This window comes from Copidosoma floridanum, unplaced genomic scaffold (assembly GCF_036245765.1).
Source record: "Copidosoma floridanum isolate Cflo_tuat_1 unplaced genomic scaffold, Cflo_Japanese_pri ptg000029l, whole genome shotgun sequence".
Taxonomy (NCBI): Eukaryota; Metazoa; Arthropoda; class Insecta; order Hymenoptera; family Encyrtidae; genus Copidosoma; species Copidosoma floridanum.
Genome location: NW_028321906.1, coordinates 8,181,987 through 8,198,506, shown reverse-complemented (window position 1 = coordinate 8,198,506; position 16,520 = coordinate 8,181,987). Strand labels below are relative to the sequence as shown.

Here is a 16,520-nt window from a genome sequence, read left to right as displayed (position 1 = left end):
AAAAGCTCCGAGACGAATGAGGCGATAAGCAAGGTTTGCTTTAGTCTTCGCCCCTCTCGTACAAACAGCCCCTTGCTCTATATGTATGATACACACGTACATACATATGTGAGTATATATATACATGGTATATTTATCCAGGGCTTTCCGATGTCCCTAGCTGAGTTGCGGTTCATCAAACTGTGGGTATTGAGAGCTAAATATTGTTTTTCGAATTTTTTTTTTTCATTTTACATTTTTTCCGGACCGAGGAAAATATACGTTCAAACTATTTTCATTTAAAAATCGTTGCAGGCGGAAGATTTTTTTTACATTTTTGATGTCTGCTGTAAATATCATTCTGGTGGCAGTTGTAAACTGAAACATTGATAGGCATGTGTGTATCGGTATATAAATTATTCACGTGAATTTTTAATGTAAGGTGTACACAACAATTCAAGTAATAATCCAACCATTGTATAATAATGGTGTTTCTTGTAAAAGAAAATATTGTACCCGGTGGCAAGCATTCGATTACGAAAGCCAAAGAGATTTAGGGGATCCTCCTCGAAGAGTTGGGAAATTCTATACGTACAAACAGTAACCAACGGGTACTCGCGCAATGAAAAATCGTAAAAACGCATCCAAACACATACATGCAATGCTATGATATAAATACCAACTCGTGTAAAAAAATACATGTGCAACATCTATAAAAAAATCACCCGATAAATCAAGGGTAGTTTTCGTAAACGTAGTAATAATAAAAGATATCGATTGCAGCTGAACGTGTATAACTCTCGACTATTCCGGAAATTCGAGCTCGCGAATCTATCGGGGATAATAGAAGGAAAACAAGAGACGTCGCGCCAAGCTATACATATTATGTATATACCTAAACTGCACAAACAGCATAGCGTTTCGACTGACCTGGGCAATCGGCATTTTACTTATTCAGCTGCAAGTATGTAACGTCGCTGTACATCATCGTCGACAACAACTGCCTCCCCCCCAAGAACCTTTTCTTTTCTCATCGATCTTACCTCCTTTTTCTCTGTCTATATATTATACTTACACGCGGTTGTCCATGCGTTCTATAGGAGCAACGACACAACAGCTCTATTCAATGTTGTACAGCATATATATGTGAACTAGTTTTGTCGGACAATGCCGTAAAAAGCATTGGCTTTGAAGCACAAGATTTTTCTGTACGGAAAAATTCTCAAATTACCGATTTCGCTCTTGTAAGGTAAATGTCCCGATTGTGAGACAGAGTTAAGCGAACTTATAAGTGAAATAAGCTATTCGAAGATGAAAAATACATATAACCAGAAAATTTTTCGTATTATAATGTAAAATTATGTGTTCTAGCAAAAAAAAATTTATTTTAGTGTATAAATAAGATCGCAATAATAATTTAATTTGAAATAATGGAGAAAAATATGAGGTCCCAATTAATGGCACATCAAAATACAGCATGGCCTAGTTGTCCCACTCAGTCAGTCCCGGTTTATGGGACATACAAAAACTGTTAGATTGAACCTACCGCGATAAAAAAAATATTTGGTAGCTCGTAAAAATTAATAATAAGTATAATAATATAAAAAAGTTCACCCCACAAAATCACAATTTTGTAAAATAACAAAATAAGCTCCAATGAAGATAAAAATAGAGATTTAAAAAAATTGTCGGAAATAATAATAATTGCTATTTATATTTCAACTTAATGTATTCATTAATTTACATTCTAATTTAAATAAATAAATAGTATTATGCAAGACAATAAACTTCAAATTTTGACAAACAACAAAATATTAAGAGAACAAAATCTATTAATCTTATTATATCTACTTTTCTTGTTTAATTTGTTTTTGAATATCTTTAATTTGTTCTTGTAACTTTTTCTTAGCCTCTTTTGTTTTTTTTTTTCCTCTTGTAATTGTTTTTTTTTTTTAATTTAGATAGAATTTGATAAAAAATGTGTCATATTGCGTAAATGCAAGCACCAAGAAAATTGGGCAATGGCAAACAACGAAACGTACGGTCAGCAAAAATCAAGAATTTTCAGAGCGAAACCGTATGTATAAAACTCGAGCGTTCGAACACTTTGGTTGATCATCGGTCGTAACTCGCCGAGAAAATGAGTAAAATTACAATTTTGCTCATTTTACTAGTGGCTGCTCACGCGAAAGGTACATCATGTTCTTTGACAAATTTTTCAGTGGCACTCGGGTAAAAATCAAAATTTTTTTATTTTACTTTTCAACGTACACAGAGCGACCCAAACGACAAGATTTGTCCTGCTATGGCAGGGCCCACCACAATGCCACCCTTGCGGCCTACTATCCGGATTTTGACAGCGAATTCGAATCGGACTACCTCGACGCAAAAGGCAAAAAGCTACGTACGCTGCAAGTAAGTTTTCACAAATAATGTTTGGTATCATTCTAATATATCTATTCACCTTGACGAAAGCTGCAGGATAAAATAAAGCGACTGGAAATAAAAATCTTATTTTGGGTAGTAAAGAAGTAACTAATTTGCATAGTTCTTACGAACACGTAAATTTTAATTTATACATCAGTAACCACAAATCATACGAAGCAAATGTGTTTTTACCTGTGGTTTTCCCCAAGAAATTTCCATATCATCGTACAAACAGCGTTGGAGGGGAAAAAACTTAAATTTTAATAAATGTACGCATTTCGGAGCAACCGATCAATACAACGTAATTCACTCGGAAACCGCTGGTGGATTTCTGGCTAGGAATATGTGTGTGTCAACATCGAATAATTAATATCTAGACGAATTTCTCTCACTTATTGTTATTTTACTTGGTTGCTCACATATAGTATCAAAGTTTACGGGAAAGATGGTTGAAATTTTTTCCTTTATCCTTAATGATTTACGCATAAATAATAATAATGTCTTGCTTTAGGATTTTATTGACGGACGAGCTGAGTTCGTCACGGTGGCCATGGACAATGTTCCAAAATTAAAGTACGGAGAAAAAGTGTGTGTTCCAGAACTTAATGAACACTTTGGAAGAGTCATTAATTTGCAAGTGAGATTATGGAAGACACAGTCAAAAAGTTGACATTTTTTATAACTAAATGATACGATTTAAAATAAAAATGTAATGTTTTTAGGTAAGAGATTACAACATGGATTTGCAGGGTAAAGGTTACACGAGATTGGATATATGTGTGAGGACCGAGGCTGACAGCTACGATTATGCAGTTAATCGTCCCATAACGATGTACACTACATATTAAACGTCGTCTCCTTTTTTTTTTTTTTTTTTAGGGATTTTTATACAATTTTTTTAATAAGATTTCAATAACTTTATAACGATTATAAAAAATTATTGAACGTTATCATAAACATACATTATGAAATTATGAAATCGCACACAAATTATTTTTTTTTAAACTTTGTTAATACAGTTTGTTTATTCACCTCATGAGGAGTAGACATTAATTTTAATAAATTATAATGCGGCGTTTTGAGACATTTTACGCCAATGAGACCAAGTTTGGATCAATTGATAAAGATAGTGCCCTGGACAAGATAATGTCTCTGCCTGCCGGTGGCCTATCAAGATGTACTGGCTATTCAACTTACCTTGGGAAACTCCATGGGAAATTAAATTTTTTATTGCAGCGAGTGTAGCATGACTCGGACTAGTTTCTGTTAAAAAAGAAAAAGCACATACGTAATTAATTATGTAACAGCCCGAATGTTTGAAAAAATATGGCAAATCGACGTTTATGATCGATATTTTTAATTGCTTACTGTCAAAATTCCCGATCACACAAATGCCAATGCTTTTGTCGTTGAAGTTTTCAGCGTGGGCGCCAGCCTTTTCCCAACCACGTCCTTCGTAGACATTCCCATCTTCACCGACCAGAAAATTAAAGCCAATATCTTGCAATTTTTTCGTCTTCATGTGAAAATTCTGCAACGCTCCCTAGCGCTGGTTATAATTTTCATTTATGAATGTTGTAACAGAAAAATAAAAAGTATACTTTTACCTGAATAGTTCGAATTCTTGCTTGGCAAGAGTACCTAAGTTAAATATATATAGCATATACTCGGTTACAGTCAAAAGAGAAAAACTCATGTCGTCGCTTGCTTTGGCTGTGCGCTCAGATATATGGCTATAGTTGACATTTCCACTCCTCTCCTCGTAGGCACACATTCGGTCATTTCAAATTTTGTTTCTACCAGTTGTGTAAAACCAAGAATGAAGTATCGTTTAATGAAAGTTCTTTTTAAGTGTACTTTGAAGAACTCCTTATAAAAAAAAATATGTATTCTAGCATTCACTGTTGAATTATGCGTATGTTTTTTTGTGATCGATCGGTCAGTCCAATTATTGGGCACGTTCGTTTATCCATCGTTCGTTCGTTCGCACTTCATTAGGACCTCGGTGTATAGGATCAATGCTTGTAAGGAACGTACGGTTCACTGCGCGATTCATTTTTCCCTGCGTTAATCAAATCAACCTACTTATTGAACAAACTTTCCTGTACGGGATGACGAAAAATTGTATACGTCACTCGGCCCGTCTCAATAGAGTTAGTAAATCAATAAATGAAGAATATTATCGTTAGTTAAAAAATACCGTGAGATAAAATATCATGAGTCACTAAAGTTAAAAGTTATTCAGAACTTTACAAAGTGTGCCTATACAGTGCCTAATTTATACCTGGCTATGTTGCAAAGGAAAACATTTACTTTTCCTTCGTCACTGGAGCTTCAATAATCGCGCTTTGAATAGATAAAAATATTTGCTCTGAATTTAAAAACTCGCGTTTTAGTAAAAACCTTATAAACAAAAAAAAATATAGCTGGTTGGCAGAGAGATTTAATCTTACATTATTTTATCAACCCTTGAATTATTTATCTCTTAGTCTAAGCTAACATTTAAAACAAGGTTGAATTTCCTTAGAGTCTGTTACATTTTTTTTTATTTTTTTTTTTTTTTAATTTACGTGACGTAAAAGTTTGAAAAATTTGAATGAAAAAGATTTATTAAAAAATTTTAAAATGTTTTTTTACAATAATTTTTTTTTTACACAAAAAATAAGACAGAAGTTATGATTAAGAAATCCATACTTTGATGCTGTTGAACACAATGATAATTATTTTGATATTTTTGCCAATGCAATTTTGTAAACAATTTTTATAGATTAACAAATACATTTTTTAAATTCAAATAAAAAATTTGAGACAAAATTGTATCGATGGTAAATATTTGATGGAAACTGCTTGAAAATTGCAATAGTTTTCGATTTGTGTTAAAATGAATAAAGTAGTTAATTTAGCAATTTGTTCTTAGCATAAGCAATTCATTTACAAAAAAATAAATAAACAAATAAATTTGATAGTAGTGGAAAAACCCTCGGAATTAAACAACTTATACAGCTTGGTTTGAGCTAAATTAAACTAATGATTTTGAAAAATTATCAACACTACGTAATATTAATATTTTTAACGATCAACTTCAGCTGCCATCCATCATAAACGAATCGGTTTCAGTCGTACAGTATTTATTTTCATGAGTTAGGATGGAAAAAAAATAGTATAGAATTTACAAATTAAAACATTCAACGGTCTCGCTTGCGACTTTTTACAATAAATGTTTATGAGTTTCCATCTATGTACGCGTATATAATAAATAACGTTATTCTTGATAAACAAAAGGCATTGGCTGTTCAATCCAACGAGGCATCCTTTTGAGGTATTCGTAGAGAGCCTCGCCTGGACAGGGAGTTAGCCGATTCGTTGGTTGCGTTTGGTTGTGTCCTACTAAATGATAATCTTCGTAAATAAGACCCAAACGGACTCCACAGCTTATCAGTAAGTTTAGTGCTTTTAATGCAGCGTCGTTTGGCAATTTTTCTAAAAATAATGATGATAATAAAATAAATACATAAAAATATAAAAATTTCATGAAAAAAGTCACGCTCTCGTATGTTACACGTCGTTGAGAAATTCTATGTGGAATTGCGCACAGATTTACCAGGTGAAATAAATTACTCCAAGAATTTTATTTTCATGTAAATTATCCGTGCTAACTCCGTGTACTTATTTGCGTGTGGTTTCATTAAAAACTTGTGATAGTAGCCAGGAATTTTAACGTTAAAACACATTAGGTCATTAAATCTAGTCGTAAATATCCAAGTATCACGTTTTATAAAATACAAAAAAAATCATTTTCATATTACTAGCAATATTCATAATTAGACTCTACCCTAAAGAGACGAGCGAACTACACCCCTGATGTTTATTCACAATGCGTTATACCAACAAATTTTGGGTTATTGGGATAAAATCGTGCCCTGATGCGGGCAAACAGACACCGGATAATCATAATCAGTAAACCCAAAAACCTATAAATATATTTGGTTTTCCGTTTCATTTATCAGTTATTTCTGAATTGTACGTTCAAATGACCTTGAAATTAATTCAACGGGGCTTAATTTATATTTATTTACGTGCACGAATGATTAGTACAATTTTTTTTCTTCAAGTCCCCTCAGAGAGAAATCATAGAGGGTGATTTAGCGTGAAACTCATTTTTTCTTGTTAGTTAAAAAAAAAAGCTTTTTTTTCCCATCGATTTGTCCCTTAGAAACAGATTGTGCAAAAATCGGCTGAAAAAGCCTCCATATTTTTTACGTGGAGTCTTTTGTACACAAGTAAAAAAATCTTACTTTCAAAATTGCCCATCATCAAGATGCCAATGCTTTGAGAGTTGTAGTTTGACGTGTGGGAGCCCCGCATGCTCCACCCACTGCCCTCGTAAACGTTACCATCCTCTCCTATGGCGAAGGAGTAACCGATGTCGTGCCAATTTTGTTTTTCCATGTGCATGTCTTGATATATTCGCATGAGCTCCGAACACCTGACTTTGTTGTTGCACGACGTCATTATACTGCCGTGGTGAATTACGATGTAGGGCACGGGTGTGAATTCCATGGGGATTCTCTTAACTGCATTGCGAGCACCCCACGCGGTGCGCAACACCATGGATGGACAAATCGTGATTGGAACCGCTGAAAATTCAAAGGAGATTATATTTAAATTAAACAACCTTTTTTTTTTCTTTATTAATTTCAATGAAAGGGAAACAAAAGTAGCTGTTTTAGAACTATCAACGAGTTGCAAGGTGGTACAATTGCAAACGTCATCACTGTACACATGAGCAGAAAAAAATATACTGCCGTAAGATAATTATGTTTTCTGTAAAAAAATTCCTAGAATGCAAAGTATCACGAATTTTTTTACATCTAGACTTGGAACAGTAAATTGTAGCATTAATATAATATATATATATGCATATATATATTTTAATTTTTACCCTTCCCCTGAACCTTAAATATAGGTAAATTTATCGTCACAAAAAATAAAAGCTCTACATATTTTAAATGCACGCGATCTCTAGTACGTGTATATATATATATTATTGTGAGGGATCGAGGGTTCGTGCATGATGAATAAATTCAACGCCATTATTGAGAAATAATTTATAATTAGAATAATTACCGATTTTTGGAAAGGCGGGCTTGGCGTTTGCGAAAAAAGCGCAAAAAGCACAGAGTAGTAAAAAACTTTGGCCACCCATTCTTACGACTTTACTCATGTTCTTGAAAGGCTGTACGATTTATGAATGTCAAAAGAGCGACAAAGTGCTGGTGAGAAAATCGGTACTGAAATGTCGACCGGCGAGTGAGGATTTGTCTTTATAATGATTGGCACTTTCTGGAGTGAAATTTTGGCTCTGCGCCGGCCTTGCTTCGGCAGATAGTTCATTTAATGAGCGCTGAAACTAATTTCCGCTGTTACTTCGTTACTGATTAATGGAATGAACGCTTGTATGGGTGCGCACGACAACGCTTTGACATTTAATCCGAATATTACAATAATACAAGGTTTCGGGTGGCACTTTATTCTTTCCCAACGTTAGATCGATCCACGCCATAATCTCGTGATTTCTTATTTGAATGAGATAAAAAAACAAAAATCTTTTTACTTATCCTTATAGCCAAGGTGAATGTATATTGATGTCGAAACGCTGTAGATTTCTAAGAATATATTCATTTCATAAATTTCTTTTTCGCGTTTGAAACGTCTTTAACGGTAGCATTGAAATTATCTCGGTTTTTCTGTTAAGATACGCAGATTTTGCATTCATATTAGACTAAAGTAGATAAAGCGTTTCATGGAAAACTAATTAGATGTTGAAATTTTTTCACCGCGATAAAGGTCAAAAGTTTTAATGCGACATATCAATGAAGTACATTTATGCACTCAATACCATCTCTACTAGTATAAATATATACCTATATGGGTCTATAAGAAATTAATTTTTGTTTTATTTATTATTACTATTTTTTTTTTTTTTTCATAAATATTTAACCCTTTTTAAATACCAACAGTTTTAGGTTGTTTTTCGAAAAATGGGGGAGAGGGGGAATTTTTTAATATAATTATTAACACACTAAAAATTTAGTTTATTACTGGAAACTTTTGATTTTACTTTGTTTTTCTTATTATATGTCACCAAAATTTTTTGTATTGTTTTTTTTAAATCTATTAAGTTACTATACATTTCACCGGTAGAAGTTTTTCAAAAGGAAAAATTTAATAAAGTAGAAAAGTATCATTTTCGACCAGTTAGGTATTCGAAATTCAATCATTAATTAATTAATTTAAAAAAAAAAAAAAAAAAAAAAAAAAAAAAAAAAAAAAAAAAAAAGAAAAAGTTAGCTTGTAGTATTTGTTTTGACAGTAAGCCTTTGAAATTTTTCACACGATTCGTACCACATGATAAAATAAAACTATGGTAATCTCAAGTTTTTTTATAAAACGCTTTTCGAAGTTGTGACAATAAAAGGATTATCTACAATGATTTTTAATAAAAGTCCGCAGTGGTGTAGTGACTGACAAGATAACTACATTTACGCTGCAGCTAATACAATTAATTGCTGGGGGTGGTGTAGAAGGGAAAATAATTTATAGCATCAGGGAGGATGTCCAAAGTAAGTAAATTATTACATAATACTTCTACATGAGCAATAATATTGGTGATATTCAAATCTCTCTTAAATAATTTTTTTACTTTCTGAAACAAAAAACAAAAAAAAGGGGTATCGCCAATGATGTAATTCCACTCCAAGGTGACAGACGGTGATATCGGAAGTAATTATTTAGTCCTATGATTACGCATATATATATAGTATGTGATAAATATAGCGATTGTGAAATATATTTAGCTTAAAAAAAAGAAAAAAATTGTTAATCATTTTTCGAAAAGTAATAAAAATCCAATTACTATATCGCATCTACGTAAATCGAAAAATATATCGGATTCAAGGATTTCACTTTCAAAATTTAATGCCTTGAGTCTAATCGAGTGATTACGTACATATCCAAGTATTAATATTCTTTCTAGCAGCAGATATATGCTTGTCCGCTGATTATTTTTTGGATAGCTTGAATAGTTATACAATTAATAAAATAAGTATATAAACTATTAGGGATACTTGTATGGATTTCGATCTGAATTTAAATTTAAATTAAAATTACGATGATTTTTTGTTGAACTTTATGGTATCTCAGCTGTGAAAATGAATGAGAAAAAATATATTTTTGAAGTCGAGTTATCTGTCAATATTACTTTGTAGGATTTTGAAAAGTGTATTGACGTCTCGTACGAAAATAAATTGAAACATCTTCCTGAAATCTAATTAAGAAACACCGAGATATTTTACTGATTTAATCATGTGGCATTGAAGTTTGGTAAGAAATGAAGGACAATTTATGGTCTACTAAATATCATAGAATTTATAAGTATATATTATGAAAATTTTATAAGTATATGTATATTACAAAAACCATTTTATACTCATGAACTTTTAATATATTGTTTCGGAAATTTAATCGATAAGCGCTTATTGAGTAACTATTTTTAACAATAAGTTGAAAATTATAAACGAGTAATAGTTTATAAAGTCTAGATTTGAAACAACTAATAAAACTCATCATTCACAATTATCTGCCACAAGTAATTGAAACTCATTAATTATTATTAAAATACTTATTAGTTATTTATTTTTTTTTTTTTTTTGTGAGATCGTTTGGTACTAATTTTTCGTGACACTATTATTTCCAGTTATTTTTTGTTTTTCGTTGAAATAATTTTTGCTTGCGTCGGAATATAAAAAAAAATTAGTTTGAATTCAATTCGTCAAAATTTGTTTTCCAAAAATTTTAATGAAAAAAATATGAATAATTAAAGAAAAATATCTTCTTTGACAATTGACGTGTTTATTTATTTATTTTAATTTTTTTAAGAATTTACTTTTTATGGAATTGGTCGTGTAGTTATGCAATTAGGGGGTGTCCACGTCCCCGCAAAACTCCCTCAAGCTCAAGGATCATTCCTCATCCAGAAATGAGTAAACAGGAGAAGGCCGCTATGTTTTTTATTTTACATTTTATTGAATGAAGAATACTTTGTGAATCGAGAAAAGCTTATAGTGCGTGTGTCAATAAAGGTATGTGTTTTATATCAAACATCAACATGAGATGATTAATCAAAACAAAGTGTTCTGAAGAATTCTATATAATATACCTATATATACGTCACTGATAGGTAAGGCTTACTTCTATAATTTTGTAACCTCATTAAACTACATTGAAGTTAATTTATCAGTTTTTTATCATTTCTCGATTAAAAAATTTATTTGTTTGACTTTTCAGCTCACCAGATAATTATTTAACAATTAACATGGCCACCGATGATCCAAACTCCTGGAGGACACCCACCTTTCGACAGAGCATGATTGCCAAAATGTAAGGCTAATAACTACCTTTGCTTGAACTAATTGTTTTCAATTTTTCTTTTTAACTTTTAGAGAAGAAAACATTCAAAAATTCCAAATGCCAATTGTCAAAAATGCTACAGATATGGAGAATCATGTTTTCATGAAAGCCAAGACCAAGGTGGTGCATTAATTTTACTCCAATACATAAGTAGTATTTACGTGTCATTACATTTTATTTCATTTTAATGGTTTTGCAGGAAGATTACCTAAATTTTATTGCCAGGTTGGTGCTTCACATAACCCAACTAAGTATGTACTTCGTCATACCTTGTCAATGATAAACTTTACCATTTTCATGCATTATTGAATATAAAACATTCTAGATAACAAAAAACCTGCTGGTACAATGGCTCCTAACAATGCAACAGGAGGGGTGCAACAAGGTATGCCAGATCCCATTGGAGCGTTGCAGACTTTAGCGCGCCAGGGTACTGGAAATAATACTAACATGACAATGCAAGTCCCAGTACAAAATTCACAAAATATGGTTCCTCAGCAAGCTCAAGGTCCTACTACCAATCCCAACTGTGAGTATAGAATACTAACATTAGTCAATTGAATGTCAAAAAGCATCTTAAAAGTTAAAATAATTAATCCATACTTTGCGTTTTTTCAGTGCTGCAAACTTTGAATCAACAACCAGGCCAGCCCATGAGCATGCCAGTAATGCACAATAAGATGCCGGGTCAACCTGGCTGCCCTCCAATGGGTCCAATGCAAAATATGCAGACTAACCCCATGATGGCTCAAATGAATCAAATGAATCAAGCAAATATGGGACAACGCATGGGACCTCAACCTGGACAACAGTTGGGTGTACCTCAAATAAATGTAGCACAAATGGGACCTAATCAAATGCAAGTTATACAGGTAAAACGTGTTATCCAGAAGTATAATTTTTCAAAAGAAGTCAAATAGTTTTAAGGGTGATTATTATTTTAATATTTAAGAATCAGCTGCAAAATCAAATGGGGGGACATCAGTTGGGAGGGCCAATGAGTACGGGAATGCAAGCACCACCACAGCAGCAACACATGAATCAATTGAATCCGGCGCAAATAGCTGCAAATCAGTTGGCACAGGCACAGCTTGGCCACATGCAGCGCAAGGTGAGAAATTTCTGTTTTTTTATTTATTTGTAGGAAAATCTTATCAAATAACCACTATAGTGAAAATGCTATCAGATGTTAACACACAAATCACAATTTATCCATCCCGAATTATCATTTCAGCCAGTAGATATGATGACAAGCGGATTTCCAGGGCCTAGAAATGTAACTCCTAATCAATTTTTGCGTCAAAGTCCGAGTCCCTCAGCCCCTAGTCCAGGAGGGATTGGTGTTTCAACATCTACGAGGCAAGATATTGTAACATTAAATAAGACTAACAGTACTTATAAACGGGACTCATTTTATTTTCCAACTTATTAATAGCCAAATGGTAGCATCCCCTGCTTTGGTAGGATCACCTAATCCTCAACACATGCTTGCAACAGCACAGAGGCCAATCAGTAAGTTAATTCTATGATTCGAAAGTTAACATGTAACAATTATTGCTGATGACAAATTTCTACATTATTGTCTACAGCAATGGCTCCTTCACCAAGTAGTTCTCTTAATACACCTGCTGGTGCACTTGGCGCTACTCCCAGTCCATTGCAAGATGACCAAATTTCACAAGCTTGCAAGGAAAAAATTCAAAAGCTCCGTAAATTTATAGATCCTTTGAACAAGATGATCATCAAACTGACCAACGAAGGGTGTAAGTAAAAAATAATGTGTACATTTGAATGGAGTTTTCGTTTGACAATTATTTTTATTTTAATTGGTTTTTTTTTTTTTTTTTTTTTTTTCCAGATACAGAAAAAATAAGCAAAGTAAAGAAGCTTTTAGAGATCTTGACCAATCCCAGCTCAGTTACCAAGCTAGATGTTTTACAAAAGTGTGAGGTTGTTCTCGAAAAAATGGAACTTAAGAAATTTGAAACAACCACGGGTCCCCAAATACCTTCCAGTTTAAAGGAGCATTATTTTCTCACTCCTTTACTTGAAGTTGTTAACACTATTTTGCAAAATCCTGTAGCCAATCACACACTTCATAGAACATTTAGTCCATGTGTAGAAGCCCTATTTGGACCAGAGATCAAGGACCTTCCGCCTAAACTTAAGAAAAGAAAAGTCGAAGAACCTACCAGTGAAATACCAGATGTACTTCAAGGAGAAATTGCTCGTCTTGACCAAAGATTCAAGGTGGGTCGAGAAAATCAACTATTGCTAGATTTATTTTAATCATTTTGATAATTGTTATTTGTTTAAAAAGGTGAGCTTGGACCCAGCCCAACAGAGTGGCTCCAAGTGTATTCAGTTGATTTGCTGGCTGGACGATAAGCACTTGCCCTGCGTGCCTCCTGTGCTTGTAATCGTGCCTATGGACTATCCGAAAGTTCCTCCTAAATGTGTGCTCGCGTCTCACGAGTACGCGACACCTTATTTGAGTGCAGTGCAAAACGCACTAGACGCTCGTCTTGACAAACTTCCAAAACAATTTTCCATATCTCAGCTCTTGGATACGTGGGAGACTAGTGTGCGCCAAGCTAGCGCACCTAAATTTTGCCAGCAACAAAAACTAGAGCTTCTAGAACATGTGACTTTAGCAGATACCACTACTACTGTGACAGCTACCACGACGACTGCGGTAACAACTACGACAGTACTGAACACAACTGTACCAGTCGCGAACGGGTTGACAAGTAGTAATTTAATTACTACCGCCAGTTCCTAAACTTGCGATCAATGAGACTGATCAAAGATCTCTTTTTATTTTTAATAACTTTTTTTCCCATTTGTAATGTCACCTTGACTGTTTTCTTGATATTGGTTGAAAGTTAATTGGTTGTAAAGTGATGAAAAAAAAAAATTATCATTACAATCGAATTGAATCAATAACAGATTGTAGTTCCTTTTTATAAGTCTCATTTAATAATGTGGATGTTTTTTATCCTCAATCATTTTAAGTCAATGAATAAGTCTAGAATAGTGTACGGAAATTGACTTTTAAAAAATTTTCTAAAGTATTTTATACAAAGATCTCATCAGATTATATAATATTATATAATCTTATAACTAAAGTATTACATGTTTTATGAATGTAAATATGTATCAAATACAAGAGTGGATTTTTTAATAGTGGTGTATTTGTTACAAAAATGGATAAGTTCAATTCTTGAAATGTGTATGTTTATTGACAAAAAATATTTAAATATTGCATAAAGTATGTATGCACGTATATCTGCGTTACAAACTCTTTCGATATCTAGTATTATTGTTTTGTACCGCAATATATAATATATAATATATAATATTATAACAAACTAAATATATAATAAATATAAGGCTGATTGTATTTATAAGTAAAACATTTTCAAGTGTGAAACTGTTTACAAGTATTTTATATATTTTCCTTGATGCATCTTAATTTATAGAAATAAAAAATATCTTTCTCAACTTATCAAATACAAATTACAAGACCTTGTGATTTATTATAAATAAATCCTTCAAAAAATACTTTAAACACTATAAATGAGAAAAATCAAACTCAGCATTTAAAGTAAAAATACATGTATTTTCTATTTTTCTTATCAATTATAAACCAGCTGCAATTAATCTATTAGATAAAAGTTAAAAAGTTGACACTGTGCTATTTGCGGCAAATTTATAATTTACCTTTTACCTGAAAATCGACATACATATTTATACTTTTGGAGGTTGACTTTCGGATAAAAGATAAATTGTAAACTTGCCGCAAGTAGCTTAAACAATATCAACTTTCTACTTTATATTTATAAAATTAGTTGCGGCAGGTTTATAATTGATTACATGGCTTTGCTATAAGTACAGCATCAATTATTTGGATCAGCGCCATCTAGCGTTGTAGATTTCTGAACTAAAAAGTGGCCCTAAACTTTTCAACTAGAGCTTTAGCGCTTGGAGCCACTTAGCCTATTATAAACCAGCCGCAACTCATTTTGTAGCTATAAAATGAAAAAATAACGTTACATGTGTCTTTGGCGGCAATTTAAAAATCTATTTTTTACTCAAAAATTTATCTTCAAAAGTATAAATACATAGGAGGTCTAATTTTGGTAAAAAATAGATTGTTAAATTGCCGCCAAAAACACATATATTATTATTTTTTCATTTTATAGCTTCGTCATGAGTTGCGGCTGGTTTATAATTGACTAAATTGCTCTAATCCTGAATGCTTCGATTGAGAATTTTAGGAGCCACTTTTGGCCAAAAAATAAAGACCGCTAGATGGCGCTGATCCAAATAATTATTGCTACTTACAGTAAAGTCACTTTATTACTTATAAACCAGCCGCAACAAATTTTGTAGATAGATAATAAAAAGTTGACATTTTTTGTACTACTTGCGGCAAGTTTACAATTTATCTGTCACCTTAAAATCGACCTCCAAAACCATCAATATTCTACTTACCTTACATGGCTCATAAAATCGACAATATTTACAAAATTACAATACTCTTGACCTTTTACCATTAACTAATGAAAGAACAGCCCTTCAACTTTAGATTTCCGATAAACAGTTAACTTATATAACATGTACATAGCAAAATTTGTGTTACAGAAATCGTAAATCACGATCAAATATACACGTAAATTATTCAGTCGAAAAAAGACAACTAAAGAAAAAAGGTCTTAAAAAGAAGCAGCCACACGAAGAGTCTCCTAGGAATGGAGCATCGGATCTCACTAATTGAAAAATACATTTATTACAGAGATATAAATTTTAAGTGTTATAAGTAAACAAAGAACCCAACCTTCTCTGATCAAGTGAGGTTGCTCCATTCCTAGGAGACTCTTCGTGTGACTGTGCTTCTTTTTCAGGCCTTTTTTCTTTGGTTGTCTCTTTTGGACTGATTAATTTGTGCTTACATAAGTTAATGGCTAAAGGTCTAGAGTATTGTAATTTTGTAAATATTTTCGATTTTATGAGCCATATAAGGTAAGTAGAATATTGATGGTTTTGGAGGTCGATTTTAAGGTAACAGATAAATTGTAAACTTGCCGCAAGTAGCACAAAAAATGTTAACTTTTTGTTATCTATCTACAAAATTTGTTGCGGCTGGTTTATAAGTAATAAAGTGACTTTACTGTAAGTATAGCAATAATTATTTGGATCAGCGCCATCTAGCGGTCTTTATTTTTTGGCCAAAAGTGGCTCCTAAAATTCTCAATCGGAGCATTCAGGATTAGAGCAATTTAGTCAATTATAAACCAGCCGCAACTCATGATGAAGCTATAAAATGAAAAAATAATTATACGTGTGTTTTTGGCGGCAAGTTAACTATCTATTTTCTACCAAAATTAGACCTCCTATGTATTTATACTTTTGAAGATAAATTTTTGAGTAAAAAATAGATTGTTAAATTGCCGCCAAAGACACATGTAACGTTATTTTTTCATTTTATAGCTACTAAATGAGTTGCGGCTGGTTTATAATAGGTCAAGTGGCTCCAAGCGCTAAAGCTCTAGTTGAAAAGTTTAGGGCCACTTTTTAGTTCAGAAATCTGCAACGCTAGATGGCGCTGATCCAAATAATTATTACTACTTATTACAGTATAG

The 16,520-nt window shown here is 32.6% G+C and overlaps 4 protein-coding genes across 6 annotated transcripts; 2 read left to right on the top strand and 2 right to left on the bottom strand.

Annotated features, from left to right (window-relative positions):
• The first annotated feature begins 2,119 nt into the window (after nucleotides 1-2,119).
• LOC106637068 (uncharacterized) lies at nucleotides 2,120-3,254 on the top strand. The gene is made up of 4 exons (XM_014349698.2): nucleotides 2,120-2,171; nucleotides 2,255-2,394; nucleotides 2,918-3,043; nucleotides 3,129-3,254. The coding sequence occupies exons 1-4, from the start codon at nucleotides 2,120-2,122 to the stop codon at nucleotides 3,252-3,254; spliced, it is 444 nt and encodes a 147-aa protein (XP_014205184.2).
• Nucleotides 3,255-3,469: 215 nt separating this feature from the next.
• Nucleotides 3,470-4,034, bottom strand: LOC106637115 (peptidoglycan-recognition protein SC2-like). Its single transcript, XM_089596102.1, has 3 exons — nucleotides 4,014-4,034; nucleotides 3,775-3,937; nucleotides 3,470-3,669 (listed from the first exon to the last, which is right to left on the bottom strand). The coding sequence occupies exons 2-3, from the start codon at nucleotides 3,926-3,928 to the stop codon at nucleotides 3,470-3,472; spliced, it is 354 nt and encodes a 117-aa protein (XP_089452228.1). The 5' UTR covers nucleotides 3,929-3,937; nucleotides 4,014-4,034.
• A 1,504-nt stretch (nucleotides 4,035-5,538) lies between these two features.
• Nucleotides 5,539-6,929, bottom strand: LOC106637067 (peptidoglycan-recognition protein SA). The gene is made up of 2 exons (XM_089595993.1): nucleotides 6,702-6,929; nucleotides 5,539-5,886 (listed from the first exon to the last, which is right to left on the bottom strand). The coding sequence occupies exons 1-2, from the start codon at nucleotides 6,916-6,918 to the stop codon at nucleotides 5,669-5,671; spliced, it is 435 nt and encodes a 144-aa protein (XP_089452119.1). The 5' UTR covers nucleotides 6,919-6,929; the 3' UTR covers nucleotides 5,539-5,668.
• Nucleotides 6,930-10,445: 3,516 nt separating this feature from the next.
• Nucleotides 10,446-13,723, top strand: MED15 (mediator complex subunit 15). Of its 3 annotated transcripts, none has more exons than XM_089595821.1 (12): nucleotides 10,446-10,547; nucleotides 10,753-10,845; nucleotides 10,908-10,995; nucleotides 11,075-11,126; nucleotides 11,201-11,404; nucleotides 11,494-11,747; nucleotides 11,828-11,986; nucleotides 12,110-12,234; nucleotides 12,311-12,387; nucleotides 12,465-12,638; nucleotides 12,734-13,125; nucleotides 13,196-13,723. In XM_089595821.1, exons 2-12 carry the CDS (start codon nucleotides 10,781-10,783, stop codon nucleotides 13,655-13,657), a joined length of 2,052 nt encoding a protein of 683 aa, XP_089451947.1. In that variant the 5' UTR covers nucleotides 10,446-10,547; nucleotides 10,753-10,780; the 3' UTR covers nucleotides 13,658-13,723. The 3 variants fall into 3 exon arrangements, with proteins under 3 accessions (XP_089451947.1, XP_089451946.1, XP_089451948.1); XM_089595820.1 differs by lacking the exon at nucleotides 10,446-10,547 and adding an exon at nucleotides 10,599-10,645; XM_089595822.1 differs by lacking the exon at nucleotides 10,446-10,547 and adding an exon at nucleotides 10,599-10,645 and having other exon boundaries at nucleotides 12,731-13,125.
• The last annotated feature ends 2,797 nt before the right edge of the window (nucleotides 13,724-16,520 follow it).

Coding starts and splice junctions, on each gene's coding strand:
- MED15 (XM_089595822.1), top strand. CDS start 10,781: ATGGCCACCGATGATCCAAACTCCTGGAGGACACCCACCTTTCGACAG. Junction 11,987..12,109: donor TTGGCCACATGCAGCGCAAG/GTGAGAAATTTC, acceptor TTATCATTTCAG/CCAGTAGATATGATGACAAG. Junction 12,639..12,730: donor CAAACTGACCAACGAAGGGT/GTAAGTAAAAAA, acceptor TTTTTTTTTTTC/CAGATACAGAAAAAATAAGC.
- LOC106637067 (XM_089595993.1), bottom strand. CDS start 6,918: ATGACGTCGTGCAACAACAAAGTCAGGTGTTCGGAGCTCATGCGAATA. Junction 5,887..6,701: donor GATGATGGGCAATTTTGAAA/GTAAGATTTTTT, acceptor CATTATTTTTAG/AAAAATTGCCAAACGACGCT.
- LOC106637068 (XM_014349698.2), top strand. CDS start 2,120: ATGAGTAAAATTACAATTTTGCTCATTTTACTAGTGGCTGCTCACGCG. Junction 2,172..2,254: donor AGTGGCTGCTCACGCGAAAG/GTACATCATGTT, acceptor CAACGTACACAG/AGCGACCCAAACGACAAGAT. Junction 2,395..2,917: donor AAAAGCTACGTACGCTGCAA/GTAAGTTTTCAC, acceptor GTCTTGCTTTAG/GATTTTATTGACGGACGAGC.
- LOC106637115 (XM_089596102.1), bottom strand. CDS start 3,928: ATGAAGACGAAAAAATTGCAAGATATTGGCTTTAATTTTCTGGTCGGT. Junction 3,670..3,774: donor TGTGATCGGGAATTTTGACA/GTAAGCAATTAA, acceptor CTTTTTTAACAG/AAACTAGTCCGAGTCATGCT.